This window comes from Medicago truncatula, chromosome 6 (genome assembly GCF_003473485.1).
Source record: "Medicago truncatula cultivar Jemalong A17 chromosome 6, MtrunA17r5.0-ANR, whole genome shotgun sequence".
Lineage (NCBI taxonomy): Eukaryota > Viridiplantae > Streptophyta > Magnoliopsida > Fabales > Fabaceae > Medicago > Medicago truncatula.
In genome coordinates, this window is record NC_053047.1 from 41,869,026 (window position 1) to 41,896,756 (window position 27,731).

At 32.4% G+C, this 27,731-nt stretch overlaps 2 protein-coding genes across 2 annotated transcripts; one reads left to right on the forward strand and one right to left on the reverse strand.

The window, feature by feature from the left end:
• Positions 1-8,275: 8,275 nt before the first annotated feature.
• LOC25497002 (vacuolar protein sorting-associated protein 32 homolog 2) lies at positions 8,276-12,494 on the forward strand. The gene is made up of 7 exons (XM_013597758.3): positions 8,276-8,534; positions 10,415-10,514; positions 10,615-10,700; positions 10,792-10,883; positions 10,986-11,100; positions 11,602-11,797; positions 12,230-12,494. The coding sequence occupies exons 1-6, from the start codon at positions 8,457-8,459 to the stop codon at positions 11,791-11,793; spliced, it is 663 nt and encodes a 220-aa protein (XP_013453212.1). The 5' UTR covers positions 8,276-8,456; the 3' UTR covers positions 11,794-11,797; positions 12,230-12,494.
• A 9,438-nt stretch (positions 12,495-21,932) lies between these two features.
• On the reverse strand, positions 21,933-25,898 carry LOC112422873 (uncharacterized). Its single transcript, XM_024786607.1, has 4 exons — positions 25,535-25,898; positions 25,058-25,412; positions 24,014-24,876; positions 21,933-23,596 (listed from the first exon to the last, which is right to left on the reverse strand). Exons 1-4 carry the CDS (start codon positions 25,896-25,898, stop codon positions 21,933-21,935), a joined length of 3,246 nt encoding a protein of 1,081 aa, XP_024642375.1.
• Positions 25,899-27,731: the final 1,833 nt, after the last annotated feature.

Consider the following 27,731-nt stretch of genomic DNA (forward strand, 5'->3'; position numbering starts at 1 on the left):
AATGAAAGACTTGATTTTATTAAATTCAACAAACAAATAGAAGTTCATCTTAGAACCCTAATCAATAGGCGTTTAGTTACTCATGGTAACCAAAAGAAGAGGTTTAGAAAAGACTACTCTGTTAATGCTCCTAACGCTTGCCTTCCTCTTGAACCACCATGTTCAAAATGCGAATTTGTTAATGAGAGTTCATATATTTATAGGCAACTTTTCATATGGGTTTGGGTTGAAATACTAGGTTTTCATCTCCAAATCTATAGAGTAAAAACAACATTTATCTTTTTTTTCTCTGCCTCACGCGCACCCCACACGAAGGGACACACGCTGCACATGAGTGCTAGAAACATAGATTTTGTTCTTCATGATATGCCATCTTACATTATTTTTAGCATGTTTTTCAGTATTTTTATTTAGTTTTAATCCAAAATAGAGGAGTATTAGAACAATTGCATATGATTTTCAGGACATTTGTATTGTTTTCTATTTGAGTCGGATAATTCTAGTTTTTTTCCTTCCAAAGCATAACAATTCTATGGTGTCTTTATGTAATTCAAGAAGAAATCATGCAAATCGGTAATGCAAAACATATCTTGAAGATTTGTGGAGATCTTGAAAAGACCATGAATGAAGATTCAAAAGGCCTTTGAAGACATTATAAAGGAAGGAGTAATGTTCCCAAAACATCTTATATGGAAGAAAACACCTAAAAAGATGAAGAAACAAACCATTACGCGTTGAAAAGCACACTCATAACTTTATCTCTATTTTATATTTATTTGTTTTAAGGTCATAGGAGTATGTTAGCAATCCGTTAGGGGATGTTGAAGAACCAAGGATAGTTAGTCAAATTTATTGCCTTTGAAGTAATTTCTTGTTTTATCTCTACCGTACTTTTTTGAGTTACGGATTTATTTTCTTGGTCCTTTACTCTACCAATTAGTAAAAATTTATAATTTATCTATAATACATGAGTTGCTAACTTATACCCTTAATAAACATGTTAAGCATTCTACTAATGGTAAGAATTTATTAAAAAATTTAATATTCATCATTTTGAGCAATAAATTAACACAATTTTCGTCCCGTGAGCATAGTTCAGTTGGTACGACAATGCATTATTATATGCAGGGGCCGGAGTTCGAACTCCGGACACCCTATTTATTCACCTTATAAGGTGAATTCTAACCAATAGACTACCTGACCAAAAAAAAAAATTAACACAATTTTCAATACATAATTTCTATTAGCGGAATTATTAACATGTGCCCTAAGAACACAACTTTGAATTTCCGATAATGTATATAGTTGAGATCAATTTGATCAAGCAAGTTTTACAAATTCATTTCTAATTAACTCTCCTCTCTTCTTGCAAAAAGGAAGCGAGGGTATAAAAATACAAACTTTGTCCTGGAACTGGATGAAAATTAAATCAAATAGCATAAATTAAAGTCTTGGGTTGATAGGTTGTAGCTATTAATTCAAGGGTGAACTGTTTTAGGTGGTAACTGGATTTTGTAATGTGCGAACCGATTATCTGAGTTTTAACAGTCGTCTTTGCATATTTTAGTTGATTTTGCAATATCATTAGCTCTTCTAGGGAAACTGTTTTTGACTTTATTATAAATTAATTACACAATTTCAATGCATTAACTACTATATAATTTCCTTTTTCATATCCTTAACCTGTGTCCTGGGGGCACCGGTTAGCATTTCCCTTATATATATCATACTAGAGCTAGATAATTAAGGCAGAAAATACCAAAATTATTATCTATATATACATCAAATACAAATTATGCTGATTAAAGAGACAATCAACACTAAAATACCTCGTGTAAGTTAACTCACACAGGTGTTACATGCAGTGTGACTAAGTTACGCTCGCTACCTGACTTTAGTCAGCGTGAACTAACTCATGTAGGTTATAACCCCAGTTTGAGTTAACTCATGTAGGTTATAATCTCAGCGTGAGTTAACTCACGCAGGTTATACTTCAGCTTATCGAGCGTGAATTAACTCACGCGGGATATTTTAGTCAGTTTGTATGAGAATGAGCGTTTTATGTTGGAAAAAAAGCAATTTTCGTAAGAAGCAGGGAGATGTGAATATAGAAGTCAGTATCCATTGAGCGAGATTGTAAGTCACGACTCAGTTTGGATATGTCTCCCGAAGTGCTATGAGCACCTCTCCCTCGTAGAGAGGGGGTGCGCAATGATTGATTGGCCCAAGTATAGAATTGGACTTGTTTTGATTCGGCATATTTTAATGGGCCTTAGGTATTTACTCGATTCTGAACAAAAATAAATAAATAATCATTATATGTATAGCTTTTCTTTGTTGAGTGTTTTATATTATTTAATATGTTAATGGTTCGATTGTTTGAAGATTTGCAACTATCATCTCTATACTAATAAAGTATATTTAAAATAAACAAATAAATCATTATTATATGAAGAGCTTTGGAGCTTTTCTTTGTTCAATTTTTCATATTATTTAATATGTTAATGGTTCATTACACCTATCTATTTGGTGTTTGAAGTGTTGGTAACACTACTCTTTCTCAAAGAACTCAAGATTTTTGAGATCTTCATTTGAGATACAATCTACCCGAGATCTTCATTTGAGATACAATTTACTCTTGTTAAAAAAAGACAAATGTCATATTGTTGACTCGAAGATTAGTCCATAATAAATTCAAATGATATGGGCCTCCCCCAGCCATGGGGCCTCAATTTTTTTTTAATACCCACTAGTAATACTGCCCTTCAATTTTTTTTAATACCCCCAACCATTTTCTGTCCTCTTGTTTTAGCCTTTTAGGCCTATTAGAATTAGGTCTTCTTGCTTTTGGTGTTAAGTGGAGGTTCCTCATGTTTACGATAGTCATTTTTACCTTTAGGTGTACCGCATATATACGTCACCTTGTATTTATCTTTTAAAAAATATAAATAGAACATTGCTCTTTTAAAAAAAATACGTTTTGATTTTATCACTGGTCTTTTTTTATCCCAGATGCGAGTCTCCGAATTCTTAGGGACGGCGTTATGAGAATATATTAAAACATCTATTGTGAGTCAAAAACCCAACGAGTTAGAATAGAAATAAATAAAAAAATATGTGTGAGAGTTAAAAAATTGATGAGTTAGAAAAAAAAAAAAAAAAAGAGTTAAAAAATTGACGAGTTAGAAGAAGAAAAAAAAAGAGTTATATGCATAATAAACTATTGCAGCAAAATCAAGAACATTAATAAAGTTCTGAAAATGCTCCGATAGTTCATCTATTATTTAATCATGCTGGTTCACCTATTGTATATAAACGCTTGAAAAATTACATAAACGGTCGATGTGGGTTACATACAATTGTAGATGATGAATTTACTTCATATTCATATATAACTGTATGTTTTTTCCTTCAAAGAAAAATATAACTATATGTTTTTATCTCGTATTCATACAATGCTATGCATATTTAAGTAGCTAATTTTCGATGTATTGGGTTATTTCATATTCATTTGCATGATTTTCTTAACTTTTACAAGTTGCAGATTTTTCACATGTTCAATCAATTTCTTCTAGTTGGATTTGTCGATTTCCACCTTTTGCCAAAACCTGTATCGAGATATACAGACTGTTGAAACAAGTATCCTTCAACTGTTGCATTTGGCATTCTAGGCTTATTAAAAAAAACACTCGGCCACAATCATTTTTAACATGTCTGGGAGAAAATAACCATTATGATACAGACTTGTTTCAAACACCCTCAAACTCGCGTCTCTAACTGTGTTTACAGGGAAATGATTTTTTAAGTGATTAACTTAGATTTTGATACCTAGAGTAGTAAACTAGCATGATTTTGAGATTGACAAGCATGGTGGCATGTGTTCTTCTTCCTATTCCAAAACTTGCCAAGTAAACATCACAAAAGCTCTAGATGATCTGAGTTAGAAATTGGCATTGATGGAGGAGTTGTAAGCTCTTCAAAAAGGGACTTGGGAATGCTTGTTTACTATGAAATGCTCAGATGATATTAGTGCAGAAAAATACAAAGCAAGGCTTGTAGCCAATGGTTTTACACAAACCTATGGGTTGGAGTTAACTATCAACTATCATGCGAGGCATTTGCCTAAATTAGATTTTAAAAAAATAAAAAATTGCATTTCTTGATTTCATAATGGGGACTAGGAAGAAAAGGGTTTTATGAACAATTGGCCAAAGTTAGCTAGATCAAAAAAAAAAAAAGTTGAATAGATAAGGAAACTGTGTGAAGTTGGTGAATTTAAATATTAGAAGACAACTTTTAATTTCACTCCTCCGCCACATGTTTCATCTTGTATGCAACTATCTTCAATTTTTCATGGTTCACCTGTTGTATATAAACACATAAAAACAATAGAAGCAATCGATGTGGGGCGAATACCAAGTGACTTTCAAGATACACATCCCTTTGGTTGAGTTTCAGATAAAAAACCAAAGTATGCCCATGTGAATGCAATGATAAATACAAAGTGACTATTTTCAATACTCTTGCATCTTTTTTATAATTTTTTGTTACTTCAATTAAGTATTTTTTCATTTTCTAATAATTATTATTACCCTTTTTTTTTTATCTTTAATATACTTCCTATTTTTCTTATGGTATTAGCGGCAAAAGTTATGGTGCATAAGGAAATCCTTATGCACCGTATATAAACACTTCACAATCATCAGATCTAGTGTACACGTGTAATAATCCTAGGCTTCTCAGTTCACACTCTCACAATCTGATCGCACACACTCTCATACGACTCAACCTTGCTCGCCGCTCCGACGTGCTGACCCTTGCTCGCTGCTCCGTCGTGGTTTATCCGGCTAGGTCATGGCGACGTGATTTCACCGGCGAGGTTGCACGAATTTCACCCTTGCTCGCGCTCCGATGTTAATTCTCCAGCGACATTCGTTCTGCATTTTGAAGAGGTAATCATGTATATGATTTTTGTTGTATTTAGGTTTTGATTCAAATTCGGATTTGTTAGTGGTTTTCTGTTCTTAGGATCAATTTAGTGATTCAAATGTTGATATTAGGATCAATTTAGCTTCGGTTGTAGCAATTGGATAAGGATCAATTTTGCTTCAGTTGTAGTTTCAATTTATGATATGTAAAGGAACAATTTAGCTTCAATTTATCATATCTAATGGTTCTTTGTTCTTAATAATGTTTGTTGTTGTTTTCAATGGATTTGATATCAACTTCATCTGAGAGTGGACAATTGAATGTTGAAACTTCATCACCGATTCATGATGATAGTTCTCAATGTTACTCCCCTAGCAATAAATAATCATGGAAGTCTTTAGTCTTTAAATCTATTAAAAAGATTGAAGATTTTATGGTAATTATGCATATAACACTTGATTCTCTTTAGGACTATGTTGAAGTCGAAGAACAATTCACTAAATAAGAAATCAGATAAGGTACATTATGTGCGTTATGTTTGTAACAAACAAGGTTTCAAGAAGGGAAGTCTGCTTAATCCTAACAATAGGCCAACATCAGACAATCTAGTGGTTATTGAGTTTGTGAAAGTGAAAGAAAAACCTGAGGAAAGGGTTGGTTGTAAAGATGGAATATGTTTGATGCTGGATGAAGTTTTTAATGTCTATAAGATATATAGATGGGATGTGGCTCACTGTCATCCATTACATAAACCAGAGCATTTGTGTTACCTGAGATCATTTCGAGAAGTAAATGAAGTTCAAGGACAACTCGCTGTAATAAATTCTAAAGCTGGAATGTCGATGAGAACGTCTTATGAAGTTATGGGTCAAGGAGTTGGAGGCACGGAGAATCTTCCTTTTCGATTTTCGGACTTAAAGAACTATCTAATGACAATTCGTCAAAAGGAGATGGTGGTTGGTGAAGCAACTATAATTCAAGAATTCTTTAGATATGAAGCTCTCTCGAAACCATCTTTTTACTATGATATCCAAGTTGATGCTGCAGAAGACATAACTAGCATTTTTTTGGCAAATGGAATTATGCAACTAGATTATTCTCTATTTGGCGATGTCATCAGTTTTGATACAACTTACCGAACAAACAATCAATATCGGCCATTAGGTTAGTATTTTGTACTTCTCTCAGATTTTAAATTAGTGTTTACTTTCATTATGTTGTATTTTGTTATGGCATGGATAGTATAGGTAGGAGTACATTTTGAACTACCTAGTGCCTAGGTGTGTGTGTGTCATATGTGTCCGAGTCTGTAGTTTAAGAGATCTCTAGTCTATTGATTTTTTTTTCAAATGCATTTATGTTTAAGAGATCAGTGGGCAACTTGACTGTAAGATTGATAAAGTTCTAAGCATTCTTGAAACTAATCACCATGATCATAAGAATGCTCTTTACTGAGAAACCATTAAGCAAGGATACTTCTTGTTGAACAGGATCCAAAAATTGTCTCGTGTGATCGATCTTTAGGCCATTTTATGTTTAAAAAGTGTATTGAATTGAAAGGCATAGACACTGACAGTATCAAGGACATCTGTTGAATCCATTTGACTAGGTGGGAGAATGAGCCATGACATTTCAGTAGTCCATTTGATTTTCAAATTAATGAACATCCAAGCTGGTCGAATCATCTCAATCAATTTATTTTTTTCAACAATTTAATTATTTTGTGATGAATTTTAGTGTTTGAGTACATGCTTATTAGATATGCTATGATCGAGAGTTTCTCATTTTTGTTTTATTATTCTGAGGCGTGATTTCTTATAATTAGTGATTCCAGACTAGTAATCACTAAGTATATGAAACATAAATGCATTCTAATTGAGGGTTGGAATGCACTTAAATTAGTGATTGCTTTCATTATTTAGTGTAATTTATATATATGTTGTATTTTGTTCTGATTAAGTTCATTTACATTTCTGCTGTCTTTATTGGTTTTGACAATCATTGTAAGAGTGTTTTATTTGGTGGTGCGCTACTATATGATGAGACAACAGCTACTTTTGATTGGTTGTTTACAACATTCTTGAAGTGTATGTCCAATAAGAAACCACAGACGATATATACAGACCAGGCTAGTGCGTTGTTGAGTTCAAATCCAAATATTTTTCCAAGTGTTTTTCATGGGCTTTGCTCATGGCACATGACAAAGAATGCAAAGAAAAATATAGGCTCTCGTGCAAACAATGCATTTTTCGATGAGTTAATTAATTTTGTTTCAAATGTAGACGATGAATCAGATTTCGACTACAATTGGGATCAGATGATGAAAAATTGTTTTAATGGAAGGCCTACTTCAGATGGTTTGTCCAAACTCACTGAAATTGTATGCATTGGTCTTCAGCTTGGGTCAAGTTACATTTACAGCTGGTCTGAAAACGACTCAGTTAAGCGAGTCTTTCAATGCTTTTCTTCGTGGATTTCTACAGCCAGACCATTCACTTGTTCGATTCTTTAGTCATTTCAACATTATGGTTCAGAGAATGAGGGATAATCATGCTAAGTTGGACTTCAAGGTTGCAAACACTTCAACAAAAAATAATTATCCCAACAGTCAGCTGATGCGGTCCGTTGTAAACAAGTACACACCAACTTGCTTTGCATTTATTCACAGACAGTATGACCTTTCCTTCAAATACTATTATGAGGAGGACACAACAAAAGGGTCTGCCTTGAACAAGTTTTTTCAAAGTTTTCACAATTGAAAAGGTTGATGATAATTATGATGATGTTGATAATGATAATGACGGGCCTTCCGATGTCGATGTTTTGGATGCAGAACTTCAAGAAAACCTTTTCCCAAGTTTTGAAGATCATGATCGACTTGATGAAAGGTTGTCACAGTTGACATTAGAAGCAAAAGTTTTAGTTGTGCTGTGATTTGATAAGGGACAATAATTTCAGTTTTTGTCGTATCCCTCTCCAGTTTGTTTTGTCCTGAAACAATTTTACAAATCACTGGACAATTGAAGTTGTTCTGTCTTGTCCTCCATTTTTTAACAAATCAAACACACTTATATTAACAAGTATCATTATGAATTCAAAAAGGAAACAATTATTAAGTTTTACTTCCTCCGGTTCTATTTTATAAGAAATCAATTTTTTAACGAGATACATCAGCTTTTATTGACCCAAATTTTTCTTATGAAAAAACATCAAAAAAAAATACATAAAAAAATATTTTTAATAAAGCTAATGAAAAAAAAAGAGTAATATTGGAAAGACGGTTTGTTTTATTGATTTTTGTGATAGAAGTAAATAAATGAAATGTAATAATGCGTGCCACGTGGAAATAAAGGTAGCACTTGCAAGTTCCTTTGATCTTCCTCCATCTTTGCCTTGGAATCTTGTCCTCAACTTCATCCATCATCATCGGTTTTTCTTCAACCAGATCGCCAGATCCCAACTTCTAATCCAATCCGATTCAATTTTCAACGATCCAAACAACAATATTTTTTGTTTCAATATTAATCATGTTTACGAGAGTTTTCGGTAAACCTAAACAAGATACATCCAGCAATGCTCTTGCCACTTTAGACAAATTAAACGAGGTATTACTTTTTCTTATTCATATTCATACCCCTTTTTCTTATTTTCCATCTATTTTTTCCTTATTATTATTACTTTCATATGCTATGCTATGCTATGTTGTTGTCTGTGTATATCTAAAATCAATCAATTCAATTGTTTTACTTGAATTAGTTATATTTTTTCTGTTTTGCAATATTTAGAATCTGCATAGCATAAGCTTTTTATCCTGTTTGGATAAACAACTTATTTTCTAGTTATCAAGTATTGACATAGACACAGACATCCAACACTTTTTAATCGGAAGTGTTGGTGCTACGTAGTTTTGCTTTTTCGTATAATCGATAAGATGTTTTCATAAGCTGTACTAAAGAGCTTATGGAAATAAGGTGAAAACACCTTATGAACATGTCATAAGTTGTTTTCTTAACTTCTCCTAAACAGTCTAACAAGTGTTTATGCTAGTTTATTAGCTGAAATAAGTTAATCCAAACATGCTCTTTATCATGTAAGTATTTATGTATAAGCTGTTTTTGTAACAACAGACAAAATAAAGTGAGACTGTTTTCATATAAGATATCATTTGTTTCCAGATGCTATTATGGAGAGCTTATAGAAATAAGTTGAAAACAACTTATATACATGTAATAGGGTGTTTCCATAAGTTCTCCCAGATAGGGTATGTTTGGATTGTTTTATTTAATCATATCAACTAACATAAGTTCAACTACCATAAGTTTTGTGAGACTCTTTCGGAGAATTTATTGAAAACAGTTTATGACATGTTTAACATATAATATAAGGTCTTGTTTGGATAAACAACTTAATTAAGTGCTTATGTATGACTTATTTCTATAAGACGAGATAAAATGTCAAAATCTTTTAATAAGCAATCCCGGAGAGCTTATGGAAATGAAGGGAAAATAGTTTATGCACAGAGCATAAGCTGTTTCCATAAGCTCTTTCAAACAGTCTCATTAGTCGATAACCTCTAATAAGTCTATCCAAGCAGGCCAAGGGTTTATGTATAATCTAATTTTATAAGAATAAACAAACTAAAGCTTATGGAAATAAGTTGAAACAATGTTTGGACATGTCATAAGTTGTTTCCATAAGCTCTCCCAAATAGGGGCTGTTTGGATTTACTTATTTGAGTTTATCAACTGACATAAGTTTTGTGTGAGTCTTTGGGAGAACTTATGAAAATATCTTATGACATGTACATAAGCTGTTTTCAGCATATTTTCATAAATTCTATAAGCTGGAAATAAGCTATTTATCCAAACAGGACTTATCACAAGTGTTTATTGCAGTAGATTAACTGAAATGAGTCAATCCAAAATATCATTAATTGTTATTTTGCTGCATGATTATTGCTGAATAACTTCATGCCAACATCAATTCCTATTATTACACTAAACCTATGAACTGTGTCTGAGTGCTGAATAATAATAAATAATAAGTAGATACCTCAATTGCCCTATATCCCATTTAAGACCATTATCTTAATTAAGGACTTATGATATAAGTGTTTATCTATAAGCTATTTCTATAATAAAAGTTAAAATAAAGTCAAATTGTTTTTCATATAATATAACCTATAAGTTGTTTTCACAAGCTATCCTGAAAAGTGTATGGGAATAAGCTGAAAACATAGCTTATGGACATGGCATAAGTTGTTTCTATAAGCTCAAACAAGACAATCCAAATGGGCCCTTAAATTTTTTCTTAATTCACACAAAATTTCAGTAAAATGCTCTTTAGTATTATGAGCACATATTGGCAGAAAATATTTTTGTAATTCTTCTCACAGTCATAACCTTGAACTGTTTATCTATTCCTTTTGAGCATTAATTTACAGATTGAGTGAAATTTGAATATTCTACCCTTTGAAATTATACAGACACTAGAAATGCTCGAGAAAAAGGAAAATGTACTCCTTAAAAAGGCCGCGGCAGAAGTTGAAAAAGCCAAAGAATACACAAAAAGAAAGAACAAAAAGGGTAGGTTGCTAGCTAAACTGAACTCCTCTACTCGTTCCTCAGAGTTTTATTTAATACCACTTCACTTAATGGCATGTGACCTGTTTTTTGTTTTACGCAGCTGCAATTCAATGTTTGAAGAGGAAGAGGTTATATGAACAACAAGTCGAGCAGCTTGGTAATTTCCAGTTGCGTATTCATGACCAGGTGTGAATGCAGTTGTATTTAGTATTACTTTAGACAATGGTTTAGAATATTAATCTTCTTTTGCATCTTATGGTGGTGATTTTTGTAATAGATGATAATGTTAGAAGGTGCTAAAGCCACCACGGAAACGGTAGATGCGTTGAGAACAGGAGCAGCTACTATGAAGGCTATGCAGAAAGCAACGTATGTACTGCTATTATATATGATTCTAAGTCTTTAACAATCGAGTTGTTGATTATGATTTATCATATATTTAATTGAGTTTGGTTATGTTTCTTTTTTCAGGAATATTGATGATGTCGACAAGACCATGGACGAGATAAATGAACAGACCGAGAACATGAAGCAGATTCAAGAAGCATTGTCGGCTCCAATTGGTGCAGCTGCTGATTTCGACGAGGTTATTCTCTCAAATGTTCAATTATTTGTTATGCCGGTTGATAACAGGATATTTGATTATGTGTACCTTTTGATTCTCTCTAGATTTAATTATAAGCAAAAATAACTAATTTCACAATTAAGAAAAGCGATTAACCACATTTTGCTTTTTTGACGTAATCAAAAAAACAATCGCATTTTCTAAATACTCTTTCTTTTCATTTAATTTTGTTTTTGAACATTTTTTGTCGAAGGTTATTTTGAAATAATAACATTAAACAATGTGAAGTTAGTTCGATTTTGTCTATATTGAGTCACGGGTAGTACTAATTTACGAAGCACTAATACGTAGACACCTATCATAATTTAAGAAAATGAAAGTGATTGAATGTAACCATATGTATCGGCGTTGTATCACGTGTTGGACACTGAACATGTGTTCAATCTGAAATGTTGGTGCTACATTGGTGTTAAACTGTTAATGCATTTCCATGAGGCATTCTGAATTTATTGTTCTTTTCAGGATGAACTAGAAGCAGAACTTGAAGAATTGGAGAGTGCTGAGTTGGAAGAACAGCTTCTTCAGCCAACATTTACAGCTCCTGCTCCCTCAATGCAAGTCCCAGCTGGGAGGCAACCTGCACGTCCTGCTCCTGCAAAGCCGACTCCTGAGGAAGATGAATTGGCAGCTTTGCAGGCTGAGATGGCACTTTGAGCGGGTAACTTTTCTCGCCCGTGACACAACCGACAGATTTCTATTATTTATCTATGCATTAGTTTCTTTCATCTGAACTGATGTTGCATTTATATGTCCGTTAAATGATATGTTGATGTCAAATTTTCATGTTTTGTCTAAGCCAAAATCATTTTAGATTGTTGTTCTATTTGGTTTTGCCACGGCCTGGCTTAGCTTAGGCCAGAATTTCACTGGCTTTGTTATCCATGACGATACGTGTCTTTGACAACATATTGTAATTTGTAACTAATGACTTGATGTGGAGAATTCTGCTTCTCTCATTCTGGCTTTGTATGTGTGAAATTATTGAACAAACCCGGGGATGTATATAAAAGCTGAACAAGAAGTTAAACATAGAAGTCCCCTTCAAGACTTGCTACTTTCTCATTGATGTGTTTGAACCCTTTTTTTCCAGGTGTGCGTATCGAATATGGATTTGTTCGGCTATCTGATATTTTGTGTGGATATCTCAAGCATATGTTGATTTATAGGACATGCACTGTGCCTTAAAAAGTTATCTTTTGATAACAAGTATGTAAATGAAAAGTATGTTTCCTAAATCATTTTGAGTTAAATATTCATAACTAACAGTATATGACTACCACAGCAATACCAAATATGTGTGGACTACAAGCATTACTTCATATTGGACTAATCCAATCAGAAAACTTCATTTTTAATGTTTTGGTGCTAAGTAAGAGAGAAAGACAGATGTGATGAGTGAAATTTATAATTTGGTATGATGATAGTTATTAGACGGAAATGGCTCGTTACAAAGAAAACCGCCATTGCCACCTACCCGAGGTTTGAACCAGCCTATAACTTGAAAAGTTTTTGACCTGGAGCCACCAGGTTCTAGTGTGCTAATGAGAGTTTCAGAGTTTCACAGATTTAACGGTATCAGAGTTCACTATGGCAAATGAAATTGGTAATGTTTTAGCTTCCTCAACTCTAACAATATAATTCATAACATGTTTCATTTGGCCTCCTTTTTTTAACATTCTTTTCACGTAGTTTAGTTATACTACAAATAAGTAACGAACGTTGACATGCGGTAAGGGTTTGGTTTGATGAGCTAATGAGCTTTTCAACCGAGACCAAATCTTATCATCTTCAACCCGATATGCACTCTCTCGAGTTGGCTTATTCTTTGTTAAATCTTCGTTGCGTCTACTTCAGATAAATAACTATAGTTTTCACCTTGAGTACCGATTAGGTAGATTCTATCACTTGGTTTCTATCGCTTAGTTGTTGTGCTTCTTTGCTGTCATTTGCATATTTAAATTCGTCTTTTGCAACTGGCCTTTGCAGTGGTAATATTTGTTTAAAACCACCATAATCTGCCAAAGAGGCAGAAAAAAATTGGTTGAACTATGCTTGGCATTCAGGCGTTACACCATACTTGTACTCTTCCAACCCTACCTTTCTTAATCTTGTCTTGCTAGGATCAACTTCTGTTCCACCTCTCCCATTTCTTGATCTTCAAGTGTGCTGAAAACAGGATCTCGAAAGTGAGAGTATCCCTCCAAAACCATCACATCATCCAAAGTGATTGTTCCATCACCTAAAGAAAAACACAAAGGTATTTGTCTCACAACACTATTACTCGACAATCCTATAATCGAAGTCTTGATTTTTCTTTATGCAACTCTAAGTACTCATTATAGCTTTAAAGATGTCAATTTTCTTCCACCCTAGTTCAAACTTGAGTTAAGTTCATCAACCCCATTGAAATGGATTTCCAAAGGCCATTCCTTTGGTTATAAAACAGAACACGAAGATGATGGTTTAAACTTAAAAGCTTGTTCATCGATGGAGTTTGCAATTGATTTAAGGATAATTCACCATAATTTTAAACTTCCAACCGTCACCATAATTCACCATAAATATACATTACAACTATATAGGATATTATCCTCTCCTCCGAAAAAAAGTGTTAATTCTACAGGTTAAGAAGGATATGTTGAAGACCAACAAAAAGAATTTAAATGGCGTTGATGATCTCCTATTATCATACTTAACAATTTCTTACTTCATTTTATAAATTACCCATGCACGTGTGCTTGCATGTGTCAGACTTGGTCCAGATCATTGGTTCAAAAATGAAATACCAATAAAAAAATATATCATGCAAACCAACTGAAATAAGTGTCCTAACTTCCATATATATATATATATATATATTTTTTTTTATTTGTAGATTATCTATTTACATTTAGAAATATGGAAGACGGTACCGAGTTCATGTTAAAAAAAAAAATCCTTTAACCTTGAACTATACATAGAGATTCACCTCTTAAATGAATCTCAAATACCTTAAAATTGTGTATAAATGACATTTTTTTTTTAAACAAAAGTTTCTTGATAATTCAGAAAACATGAAATTCAAGAAGTTGATTGACCTGTACACCTCTGTTTTAAATTCAAAACAATACGAATATGTAAAAAAAAAAGTTAGAATCATCTCGATTTGAAATACTCTCTATTTCTTTCATTTGAAAAGATAAATATACAAAGAAGTTTGTAAAAATAATAATTAATGGTGGTAGAATCCAATGCATATTTTGTTATCTCTCTTTAAATGATATCCACAATTTATTTTAAGAAATGGAGACATCTCTTTAAGTGAATAATTTTTTTCTTTTGTAATAAGGGAAATCAATTTTCCTTTGTTTTTATTAAGGGAATTTTCCTTTGTTCTCAAATCTAAAACGCTGGTATTAAATCATGAAGATTTCTTTGGTAAATGATAAAATAAATTTGAATTGAATTCTTCAAAGCAAAAACAAATAAAAGTTTATGTCACAAGATGAATAAACACAATTTTGCTTTGATCATATCCTTAATTTTATAATTCTCACTGTTCAAAGAGTTGTTTTTGTCCTTAAGTTAGCAACCAAAGCTGAATTATTTACCTTACCATTGCAAGTTGGTATGTGGAGAGTGGAGACCACACTGTACAACATTTTTTTTCTAAGGACCATTCGCATTGCAAATTCAACAAATTGGTCTCAACCATTCATTTTTTTCAACGGTTAAGATTGTCCCTGATGTGAATTTTTTTATAATAAATAAAAAATGTAGAGAGATGAATTGAGTCCCAAATTTCACTAGGGTCACAACATGCCTCAAGGTTCGCTCAGAGAACGTTGATAAATGTGTTGATTACGCACCAACATAAGTCGTTGAAGAGATTCTCGCGCTGAGATTCTGTTAATGTCATTTTTTTACTAGAGGAATTCAAGGTTTGCTATGACCAGCATGAACCCTGAAGTAGACATGGCATTCAGCCATAGTTGACAATGGTTCTACAACTCATCACATTGAGTGTGGTATGAGACTACTCACTAGAAAAATAGAGTCTATTATTATTGATATCCAGAAATAAAATTAATTATAAACAAACAGAAAAAGACTAAAAGGATTATGAAAAGAATTTCATTAAAAGAATAGATTTGAAACAATAAGTACAAAAAGAGAGAAACTAAAAGAAAAACATGTTCTTCAATAGATGAATCACTCCGGCAATTGAGGTCTGCTCCAATGGTTTCCAAAAATTAATGAATGATGTAAGTAAGAACCAAAGCCAACAACATAAGTATGCAAGCAATTCCTTGGTCCAATGTTGTCCCTGCAAACCAAATAACATTATAAATCATTATCCATAAAATTAACTTGTTCCCCAACAAACCAAAACCCATTATCTAATTACTATCATAAAAAATTAGAAATTAACTTGTTCCCAACAAACCAAGGGCACTGTTTAGCATTTACCTTAATTTATACCTACCCATTAACTAATTATCATAAAAAATTGAAAGGGTGACGGAGTCACTTTAGCACATCAATGTATCAAAATTTATCGACTAAATTGACGAACAAAAACACATTTGAGGACTAAATTGACCACCTCTTGAACCAAGATGACTAATAAAAAAGACATTTGTTGTGGATGTGTTTGGGACAACAAATTACACTTTCACGGACCAAAATGGTGATTAAAGTTCCTAACAAACCCAGTTGGGATTTAAACACAGCCATGATTTAATCATCACCAAAATAAATGAAAATTTACTTGTTCCCAACAAACCCAATTGAAATCCAAACACATCCATTATATAATCATATCATCATAGCAGGAAAAATAGTTGAAATTTAAACAAACCCATCAATTAATTATCAGAAAAAATTGAAAATTAACTTGTTCCTAAGAAATCCACATGATTTCATACTCATCAAAGCAGGAAAAAATTGAAAGTTTACTTGTTCCCAACAACCTCAATTGCAATTTTAACACACCCATGATTTAATCATCATAAAATCAGAAGAAAAAAATTGAAAATTTACTTTGTTCCCAATAAACCCAATTGCAATTTGATCCCACCATGATTTAATCATCAAATCAGAAGAAAATAATTGAAAATTTACTTGCTCCAAACAAACCCATTTGAAATTTAAACACACCCATTAATTAATCACTATCAAAAATTGAAAATTTACTTGTTCCAAACAAACCCAATTGAAATTAAAATAAACCCATTAATCAATCATCATCAAAATTAAAAAAAAAAAATGGAAAAATTGAGAGAGGAAAATTGATTGTACCATCACTAGTGGGAGCAGGAGCAGGTGCAGGGATCTGAGCATTGATGGAAGGAACAACAAAAGCCAAAGCAAGAGAAAAAATGCACATGAACAAAAGCTGAACTCTAAGTACATCCATTGTTGCAACAAATCAAAGCAAGTACAAACTCAAACTCAAATTTGAAAGTGATGAAAGACAATGTTAATGTTAATGTTAGTGTTAGGGTTTTGTTTTATAGTGAGAAAAAAGAATGATTAGGTTTGAGAGAGAATCTCGGAAAAAACAACATAAGCCAGAGTGGCTTTGAAGTAGGTTAGAGAATAGGGTGTTATTAGCCGTTGATGGAGGACACGTGTAGGGATGAGATTAATTGCACGTTATAAAGAACAGTAGTGAAATTTTTCCAACTATTGAATAATGTTCTTTTCTTACTTGCCAGTCTGCCATATGATTGATCGGTCGAATTTGTACAACCTGTATTATGTGATTTTATGCATGATTTTTTTTTGAAAGCATTCTTGGTTGTAACGTTTGTTTGTTCAATTATAAGTTTGAATTTTGTTATTCATTAGGATAATTGTATAGAATAATCTTTTGAGAATGCATATCACATTATTTTAGAAATTGTTGTTGTGCTTAACACAACTTCATAAAACTGATTTGTGAGGTGAGAATTACCTCCACTTATAAAAATATTGTTAGATACATTTAGAGATGATTTAAAAAAAAAAAAAAGCATTTATTTCCTTAAATTTTGAAGTTTTGGTCTTTATTTCCTCAAATTTTGATCCCTCATCTTATTTTATTTTTTCTTACATGCATGAATATTCAAGTGACTTAATAAGTATTGCCACATGATAGAAAACTTTACATTTTTTTTTTTAACTAAAGTGACCTAAACTGAAATTTCAAATTTTCATATAAATGATTTAGTAAATGAACTTAAGGGTGGTTGGTTGAGTTAAGGGAAAAAGAATTGGAGTTCTAAATTGAAACCCAAAAGAAAAAGTAAATATTAATTTAAGAAACTAACTACTAATATTCGTTATTAAGAAAATGGTATTTGTCACGACCAAAAAATTGCATGTTGCTTAAGAATCAAGGTTAAGAGGACTAAATGGTATGTTGTCTTTGGGCATATGTACCTGGCTCGTCAAGTTACATCATTGTGATTTTGTCTTATCTCGTTATTAGGGGCTAACCTTGCACCAATGTCCACTAAGGTTTGTATTAGGTATTGTCTACTTTGAATCTTGTGTGAATCATCAGAATTACTTTTTCTTTAAAATATGTTTTGTCGGATTGAAGAGTATGAATATTGTTTATCAACTATTTTAAGTCTAAAATTTTGAAATAATGAGACTTTTTGATATATTGCAACCCTGTCCAAATTGGTTATCATTGAGACCACCACAACAATTACTTCTTCTTTAAAATATGTTTGTTTTTTTAAAGCTCCCACCAAAGTCAATATTTGAACCGTTGCATTGGACGGCTATCGTTGGCTTGGTCTAACATATGGTGGGGACAAATACAACTAATTCGTTAACCTTGGACACACATCATAACTAATATGTTTCGTTACATAATTAGTTGATATTGTCAATGATTTTGAATGAAAGATAAGGACTTGACAATTTATCTGTTGTATACAACTGTAGCCGTTTAAAGCTTTATGCATTATGTTTAAGAGAAATGATATTTGTACAATCATTTTGCTACAATTTTTTGACAACTTTCTTTCTCATATTCAATGATGTTGTTATTCTCTCTCTTCCTTTTTCTCTCCCCATTGTTTTTGACCAATCAAAAGAGAAAAAATCAAAGTTGTCACCAAAATTGTCATTAAATTGATGTACAAATATCATTGCTCTTAAAAGGCTAGTTTGTATTAGATTTATTTTGATTTTTATTCAAAACAGCTTAGGAAAATAAATAGATTTTATGTATTATTTATAAGTTTGTAAATGTAGTTTATGAAAAAACAATTTATAAACATACAATTTTATTTAGTGAAAATTTATAAAAACACATAAAAGTTTATCTATTTATCTAAGTTGTTTTGCATAAACTCAAAATAAGTTTTATCCAAACGGGTTCTAAGTACATATAAGATCTCATTCAATTTTGAAGGAACAAGATTCTTTTTATTTAACGAACACTTCTATTTAATGAGATAGGTTAATGAAATACTAACTTTGAAATATTATTATTTTATTATGTGAATCTATCACTACTCAAATAAAGCGTCCATTAAATAAAAATGATTTCAACCCACTTCTTAATCAGTGGTGAGATTATTGGTAAATCATTAGTAATATTATTTTATATCATTAGTGTATTCAAAATCATAATATTATCTAATTTATAATATAAATTAAATATATAAATTATTCAACAAATCTAAAAAATAATAATTATTATATTTTTAATCGAGGGAGTATTATTTTTATCAAAGTTGTATTACCTCTTAAATGGACAATTTTTTATATCGAATCCATATTCTTTTCATAAAGAAGTGTCATGGTATAAATTCTCTCAACACTAAGTTGATTTTTAAAAAGGCTTTTTTGCAAACTCGTCTAAACTTTCCTGCACAAAAAAAAAATGAAGGAACACAACCAAATTTGTTTAACATAATATCATCATGTTCCACTATGACCACCTTTTTCTTAACTAATCCTAAACAAACTACAAATGAGCAGCTCCAAGGTAATAAACCACAAAAACTTTTGTTTTTCTTACCATAAAAAAGAATCACTGAATCATGCTGCACAATCAGTAATACCTAACTTAGTCAAAATAGTAAACAAATAAAGAGGTAGAAAAAGATAATTTTAATATATATACATACACACATATTCTCAAGGGTTAATAGTGTTTTACCCCCGTGTAATATAGGTCATTTCCAGTTTTCCCCCTTGTAAAATATTTTTTTTGAATTTCATCCTTGTAATTTGAATATTTTTTGGTTTTGGACCTTCAATGAAAATTTCACCCCCTGTAATTTGAGCAAATTTAGGTTTACCCCTTTGTAATTTGAGGAAATTTTGGTTTACCCACCTGTTAATTTGAGCAAATTTCGATTTATCCTCTGTCATATCTTCGATTTTGTACAGTTAAAATTCATGAAGGTCCAAAACAAAAAATCTTCAAGTTACAAGGACGAAATCCAAAATAAATATTTTATAGGGGGTAAAACCGGAAATGACCTATATTACAGGGGGGATAAAACACTATTAACCCTCTCAAAACCTAATCCTGATTAAGAGAGAAAAATACAAGTCATTTCTCTACAAAAAGAGGATGTTATTGGCAATACTCAAGTTTGCATTTTAGTTGTTAGCTGATAAGATTAATAAAAGGACATGAAATGTGGCAAATTGATGATACAACAAAGTCGTATCGAGTAAATAAGCATTTCGGTCCTCGAAATTGTAAAAGTTGGTAATTTTATCTATCAAATTTATGAAATAGAAGATTAGTCCGTTAAAAAGAAAGTCAATCAATTTATTCCCTCCTTCAAAGTATCTCATTCATAAACATCTAACAAAATCAATGAAAGACATACATATCGACTTCAATAATCTCTTGCAACATCAATATAAGCGTAAAATCTTTGAAAATGTAGTGTCAAGTTTAGAAATAGAACTAAATCGACTGACGTTGTTCAATTTAAGGGACTAAGTATTTTGCGAATTCGAAGGACTAAATTGATTGACGTTTACAATTTGAAGGACTAAAATGATGATTTATTCAAGTTATATCATTCAGTTAAAGGCTATTCAAAAAATATATTATCATTCCATTGATGTAGCTATTTCAGAACCAAAAGAAGCTTAATAATTAGCTAAGAATCATAGACATGGATGACATACGTCCTGGAAGTTGTTTGAACACCATTGCTTCAGAGTGAATTATATTGTCTGCAACATTTTTAATCCACATAAAAAGATATAAAAAGTTTGAAGTGAACAATTGTGTATATATTTTGTAAACTATCATGACATTGCTATGCATGACCATTTGAACTCTATATAGAAGGTCAACTGCATTTGGTGTTAGGAAACCTAAAGTGTCAAAAACAAATGGCATAAAAGCATGTTGATTGTCAGAACACACTTTCTCATGTTTCGCCATTTTGCTTGACGCAGCTTGTAAGGATGCCTATCCTACCGTAAAAGTCCTGACCCCTAATCCAACGTGTGGTGAAACCCCAATCAAGTTCACAAATGTATGTTTTCCTCCTACCCATCCATACACCATTTCTAATTAATATTTCAGATTCTCTCTATAACAAATTCACCATTGTCGTTCATTTCAAAATTCTTACATGTTGTCACTGAGAAGTTAAAATGAACAAGTGTTTTAGAAAATAAAAAGTAGTTTTTTTTTTTTTTTTTTTTTTCACAAAGTAAACGGGGTCTTACAATTAAAGTGTTTTAGAAGCTAGATTATCTAATCAAAATTGACATTGGAGAGAATCGAACTTGAGACTTTGAAAGGAGCTCAACGCTTTTCAATGTTTTCGTAGTATTGGCAACACTTTTCAAATGTCGATGCACCTTTGAGCATCAATATGAATAACACATTCTGCCTCATCCTATTTCTTTATGTTCTAATAGCTACACATTATTTAGCTATCGATTGGCAGATTCAGGGGTGGCAACTTGATCCACCAAATCCATATCCATCCACCAAGCAAAGTACAAATCATTTCTCTTCGAAAGAGCTAAAATGTGAAAGAATGAAACTAAAAGGGTGTTCGATTTTATGAGTACATTTTGAAAATGTGTGCTTATTTTCCAGCAGAACAAGAACAAAGTTTGAAATATATTCTCTCTAGATTAAATTTAAGACATATACACAGTTGTCCATTAAATATTTTTCTCTATTTACATTTTTCTTATTTGGCTACGTTTGAACCAATTCTTGTTACATATTATTTAGCTACCAATTAACAGATTCACTTTGAACTAGCTACATCCACTATGGACTATCTGTTGCTTAACTAATCCTAATCAAACAATAAATTAACAGTTCCAAAGGAATAAACCACAAAAACTTTTGTTTTTCTTACAATAAAAACAGTTCACTGAATCATGCTGTACAGATTATTTAGCTACTGATTCGCAAATACTCTTTGAATGGACTACCTATTTCGTAACAAATCCTAAACAAATTATAAATTTGCAATTCAAAAGTAATAAACATCATTGAATCATATATGCTGCACAACCACTCGTTCAAAATAATCAGTAAATAATGAGGCAGAAAAAGATAAATCTTAATATATACATATTCTCAAAACCTAATCCAGAGTAAGACAACAATAAAGAAAAACTAGACTCTTGACCCGTGCTACCGCACGGGTCCAACTGAGAAGAAGTTAAACGAACAATGTTATCAATGCAAACAAATTTAGTTAATAAAAGTCATGTAAAATTTAAAAGTCATGTTCAAATCTACGATAACCATTACAATACAAAAATAGATTGAAGAATACACATGAAAAAGGATTGAACTTGAATGATCAAGATACATTACGAAAGACTTCGTGATAAACAACATTTGAGGTCGTATCAGTAGTCTCTCCATCTCCATCAACGATTAGAATTTTCAAACCTTGTTTCGAAGTGACTCTTGAGATTGCAACGTACAACTGACCATGCGAAAACACAGGACTGGGCAAATAAATTCCAACATTCTTAAGTGATTGTCCCTGACTCTTGTTGATTGTCATGGCAAATGAAACAGATATTGGAAATTGTCTTCTTTGAAACTTGAAAGGAATTTTAATATCAGACGGTGAAAGAGATAACCTGGGTATGAACACTTTTTCGCCAATATTACTTCCAGAAATAACCCTTCCTTCAAGAACAAATTTTCCCATTCTAGTTATGATTAACCTTGTTCCGTTGCATAATCCTAACTTTAGATCAATATTTCTCAAAAGCATAACAGGAACTCCAATCTTTAATCTGATCTTGTGACGTGGAAGCCCAGAAGCATTGATTGTGTTGAGAAATTCTGGAGTGTGGACATCATTAATTGCATCAACAAATCCGTTATGTGTCTCCGTAGTATCATAACTTAAATATGTTTTCTCTTCACCAGGCATCAAATCTAACATGTAATCGTTTATCTGATCCACAATCGAGTTTGTTGGAGCAAGTATTGCTTTGTCCTGAAAATATGATATATCAGTGATACTATCTAACACATTTGGATACGTGCTCTCGACAATAGATTGAACATGATTGCCTGTGCTATGTATAAGTAGTTCGGGAGGAATGTGAACTGATATATCAACGTCATTTATGAGCCCAAGTTTCCCATCACCAATTGCCAAAACCCAATCAGAGAACAATCTTCGTTCTTCGATGTCATCGGGGGATGCACCACTTAGAAGTCTCATATTTTTTGTAAGGGTGAGAATTTCACAATAATTCCATATATTTGAAGAATTGATTGTGGCATTTACTATTTCTGGTCTGTTGGCTTTTGGGACAACTGGAAGTATTTGTCGAAAGTCTCCTCCAAAAACAACAACTTTTCCACCAAACGGAATGTGCTTAAATTTCTTGTCAACATCTTTCATCACATCACGAAATGCTCGATCAACCGCCTCGAAGCAATGTCGGTGCATCATAGGAGCTTCATCCCATATTATGAGTTTTGCCTTGATTATTAACAATGCTAAAGGTGAATTAGGTTCTATAGGACATGTTGAAGCTTCATGGATAAGTAAAGGAATGCCGAATCTTGAATGTGCGGTTCTGCCTCCAGGTATGAGTAACGCAGCTATGCCACTGGATGCAACTATTAAAACAATCTCACCTTGTGATCTCAATGCAGCTGCCATAGCCCTCCATAAAAATGTTTTCCCTGTGCCACCGTAACCATAAAGAAAAAATATACCAGGCTTGTTTTGGCTCACTCTTGTCATTATTGTATCATACACATTTCGTTGCTCTGATGTCATAGAAGACATCAATCTTTCATGTTCCTCAGCTAGCGCCCTTCTATCATAATTCAACTCATCATTTATGAGCTGATCTCTTACATCAGGAACTAATGCACGATCTGCACGTGGCATTTGAGGATAATCTTTCAAACCCTTTCCAGAACTTTGTAGCATGATCTCAATATCAGCTAATGCATACGCCTTTAATTGGTCTTTTGTCAAGACTAAATCTGCAATGCACATAGTTATAGTCAGATGAAATTGTACATTAATCCACTTACGTTAATATGACATAAGATTGTATTTTATTCACACAATTACCGTGTTAATTACTAATTTATATCAGCTGCACTATGATTGCAATGACATGTCCTTGGTATAGTTCATAAAATTGATAAACATATATGTATATCATTCTCATCAATTGAAGCCGTATAATGTATAACATCATTTGTGTGCATCAACTTAATACAATACTTTACAAATTGGAAGAAGTTTCCATGTTGTATACATATTATATTTTTGTAAAATAATTGGATACAGGTAGTCTATATTTTCGTGTCTTGTTCATAATGAAAAAAATATTTAATTAGTGATATTGAAAAATAAATCAAAAATTGTAAATAATAAATTAGTGTGATGTTTACCTTGCGCTCCAAGCAATGTTCGTTGGATGTGAAGAATATCATCTACCAAATTTGGGGAAGTAGTGTTCCAGACCACCTCTGGACGGGATACATGACCTGACAACAGACAAACAGCAAACATTCTCCTTAAAAAAGTTCCTGTACCCCACATGCTTGCTTCAGTGATAGCATCTATATACTCTCTATCATCGTCTAGTAAACCCATTGCAAGACATGCATCTTTGAAACTGTGATATTTGACATTGTCCACTGTTTTTATATCATCAAAACATGTAGGACCTTTGATGTAATTCAAAAGAGTTCTTAGATAAAAGCGTTCTCCCGAGCCTGGTGGCGCAAAATGAACTCGACCTATTGAGTAACCTTGTTGCCTAGGAGTCCATTTATGCAGGTCTTGTCTCCATCTAAACTTCAACGGAAATTGATTGTATGTCAACACACGTGCTTCAGGATAAATTTTGTTTGCTTCCATCCAACCCAAAAATTTGGTAATACGACTTGCTGGCTTGTTAACCACTTCTTCAATGCACTCATTTTCTTCGTACATAACAGACTGCTCACCTTCAAGATGATAGTTTAGACGCTCAACTGAAGGTTCTCTATAATGTATGTCAAATGAAAAAATCCTCCAAGCAGCTTCACATGCAGATAAATATCGACAATCATAATACATTTTTATTTCGTCAACACATCCAGATTTTCTATGTTCCTTTGAAGGACTATAGAAATTTGCAGTTACACGATCATTACCTTTGTTAACATATTTGAAAAGATATTTGATTGACCGTGATTGATTGCACCATTCAACATTTATATGGGCATTATACTTTAATAATAATGTTCGATTGTATGGGACAACATACCTGCAATAAAATAATAAAAATATTTATTACTGCTTGTAGGTTCACCTAACGTCTATATAACACTTTGCCTATCAAATTATATATTCGAGCTAAGTAAGCATGTAAACTCACATAATATACTTTGAGCTAAGTAAGCATGTACTTTCGATCTATTTTATTCATATTTTGTACAAAGACATACCTATTATCTGCAAAGCATGATCCTTTTTTAACAGATACTCCATTGTCCCTTCTTTTGTATACTGGATAACCATCAGGATCAATAACTGTTTCGTTTTGGTACTTCTTTGGAAAATGTTTGGTGCATTTGTTTCTATCCATGCATGGTGAGCTTTGGTTTTCAGGACCACATGGGCCATGAATCATGAGGGAAGTAACAATCTTGAATAGTTCCGGATCTGTATCTTTATCTGGAATCTCGGCTGAAATAATTCTGTCTATATGTTCGGGTTTTACACATCGATACTTTGGGTTAAGAAAAACCAAAATATGTGCATGTGGCAGTCCACGTTTTTGAAACTCAATCGTATATATCACTGGAATTGAACAAAAGCAAAACAACAAATTAATAATCATATTATAGAAATTGTATATGCGTCGCACAAATTTATGTGAGATGTATGTATAAAATAACCTCAATAAATGAATAGAAACTTACTTGCGCGTACTTCACCAAATATCTGACCCTTTTTAATCTCCTTCACCAAATGGTCAAGCTTTAACTTGAAAATCCTGCTGGACAAATCAGGCCTATCCTCTGGGCTTAAGTTGTATTGCTTCAAAAAATCAGCTACTTCAGGCCATTTATGATTGCATGTAAAAGTTATGAATAGATCTGGGTAACCAATCCATCCGCATATAGCCATAGCATCTTGATAATTTTGAATCATGTAACGTGGCCCTCCCACAAAAGTAGCTGGTAACACGACTCGTCTTCCCTTGGAACTCAAATCCGTCTCTCCCCTAAGAATCGCTTCAGTTAAACCTTTGAGCATCAATATGAATAACACATTCTGCCTCATCCTATTTCTTTATGTTCTAATAGCTACACATTATTTAGCTATCGATTGGCAGATTCAGGGGTGGCAACTTGATCCACCAAATCCATATCCATCCACCAAGCAAAGTACAAATCATTTCTCTTCGAAAGAGCTAAAATGTGAAAGAATGAAACTAAAAGGGTGTTCGATTTTATGAGTACATTTTGAAAATGTGTGCTTATTTTCCAGCAGAACAAGAACAAAGTTTGAAATATATTCTCTCTAGATTAAATTTAAGACATATACACAGTTGTCCATTAAATATTTTTCTCTATTTACATTTTTCTTATTTGGCTACGTTTGAACCAATTCTTGTTACATATTATTTAGCTACCAATTAACAGATTCACTTTGAACTAGCTACATCCACTATGGACTATCTGTTGCTTAACTAATCCTAATCAAACAATAAATTAACAGTTCCAAAGGAATAAACCACAAAAACTTTTGTTTTTCTTACAATAAAAACAGTTCACTGAATCATGCTGTACAGATTATTTAGCTACTGATTCGCAAATACTCTTTGAATGGACTACCTATTTCGTAACAAATCCTAAACAAATTATAAATTTGCAATTCAAAAGTAATAAACATCATTGAATCATATATGCTGCACAACCACTCGTTCAAAATAATCAGTAAATAATGAGGCAGAAAAAGATAAATCTTAATATATACATATTCTCAAAACCTAATCCAGAGTAAGACAACAATAAAGAAAAATACAAGTCATTTCTCTACAAAAGAGGATGTCATTGGCAATGCTCATGACTCTCTTTGATTGTCTTTGTACTCGTCTAGCCATCCTCGACCAACCCAAAATTTGATTGCTTGTCAATCACGACTAAAATGTTATTTATTTTAAAGTGTAAACAAATGTCTTCCTTGCGTTGTATTATTGTTGGACTTGAGATGTGAGATGATGTGACATAAACAATAATTATTTTGAATGAACAATATCATATCGGCGTCAAAGAGAAATGTAGATATTGCAAACCTTGTCTCGACTCTCGACTTGCAAATGGGAAAAACTCATTTATTCATGTCGGTTTGACTACACCAACGGTAACCTAAATCCTCTCAACTAATTAAGTGATAACTCTGCCTAATCATCATGTGTTTTTCAATAAATAGTTTTTAGTTGAATCATGTGTTGCTTTACTCTTCTATTTATTTCTCCCATCATCTTGCCTTTAATTCAGTATTTTTCTTGAATATACTCTTCTTTCCTTCTCGACATATTGAGTATTAACACCTTCCAGTTGTTGAGTATTGGTTCTCCACGAACGAAAGTCATGTCAAGCAACTTCAGGACTTTTATAAGTGTCAAATTTACCTAATGTTACATATATAATTTAAGTCTCTTATTGACTTATTTTGCAAGAAACCCAATGATAAACCCTAATTTTATGTAAATATTTGATAGCTATTGTCTTTTTCCAATACATTTTTGTAGTATTGAAATATCATGACTGAAGAGCCAAACAAAGAAATCAAAGAAGACCGAGTTTGAGCAACTTGCACAGCGAGTAGACGCAATTGCCATGAGAATTGAAATCGAAAAATGGAGCTTTGAATCAAGGCTAATTCGCTACAACAAATTGTAATTCTCCTAATGAATTGTGGGGGTTTAGTGACCCACATGGATGAAGCTTCAACATGAAGAACAACAATTTTCCCACGAGGTCAAGATAAAGAGCGACTCAATTTAATTTTTGGATATTTTATCATAATTAGACATAGAGAGACAACCAGGGTTGTGTTCTAGCAAGGTGGAGCATTGGAAACTTGAAGATTTAAGCAATTAATGCAACA

Bases quoted from the DNA above. Each gene is read 5' to 3' on its own strand.
- LOC112422873 (XM_024786607.1), bottom strand. From the start codon at position 25,898: ATGAGGCAGAATGTGTTATTCATATTGATGCTCAAAGGTTTAACTGAA. The intron at 25,413-25,534 runs GTAAGTTTCTAT...GTTCAATTCCAG, and splicing joins ATTTGGTGAAGTACGCGCAA to TGATATATACGATTGAGTTT. The intron at 24,877-25,057 runs GTATGTCTTTGT...ATTTTATTGCAG, and splicing joins TCATGCTTTGCAGATAATAG to GTATGTTGTCCCATACAATC.
- LOC25497002 (XM_013597758.3), top strand. From the start codon at position 8,457: ATGTTTACGAGAGTTTTCGGTAAACCTAAACAAGATACATCCAGCAAT. The intron at 8,535-10,414 runs GTATTACTTTTT...GAAATTATACAG, and splicing joins CTTTAGACAAATTAAACGAG to ACACTAGAAATGCTCGAGAA. The intron at 11,101-11,601 runs GTTATTCTCTCA...TGTTCTTTTCAG, and splicing joins CAGCTGCTGATTTCGACGAG to GATGAACTAGAAGCAGAACT.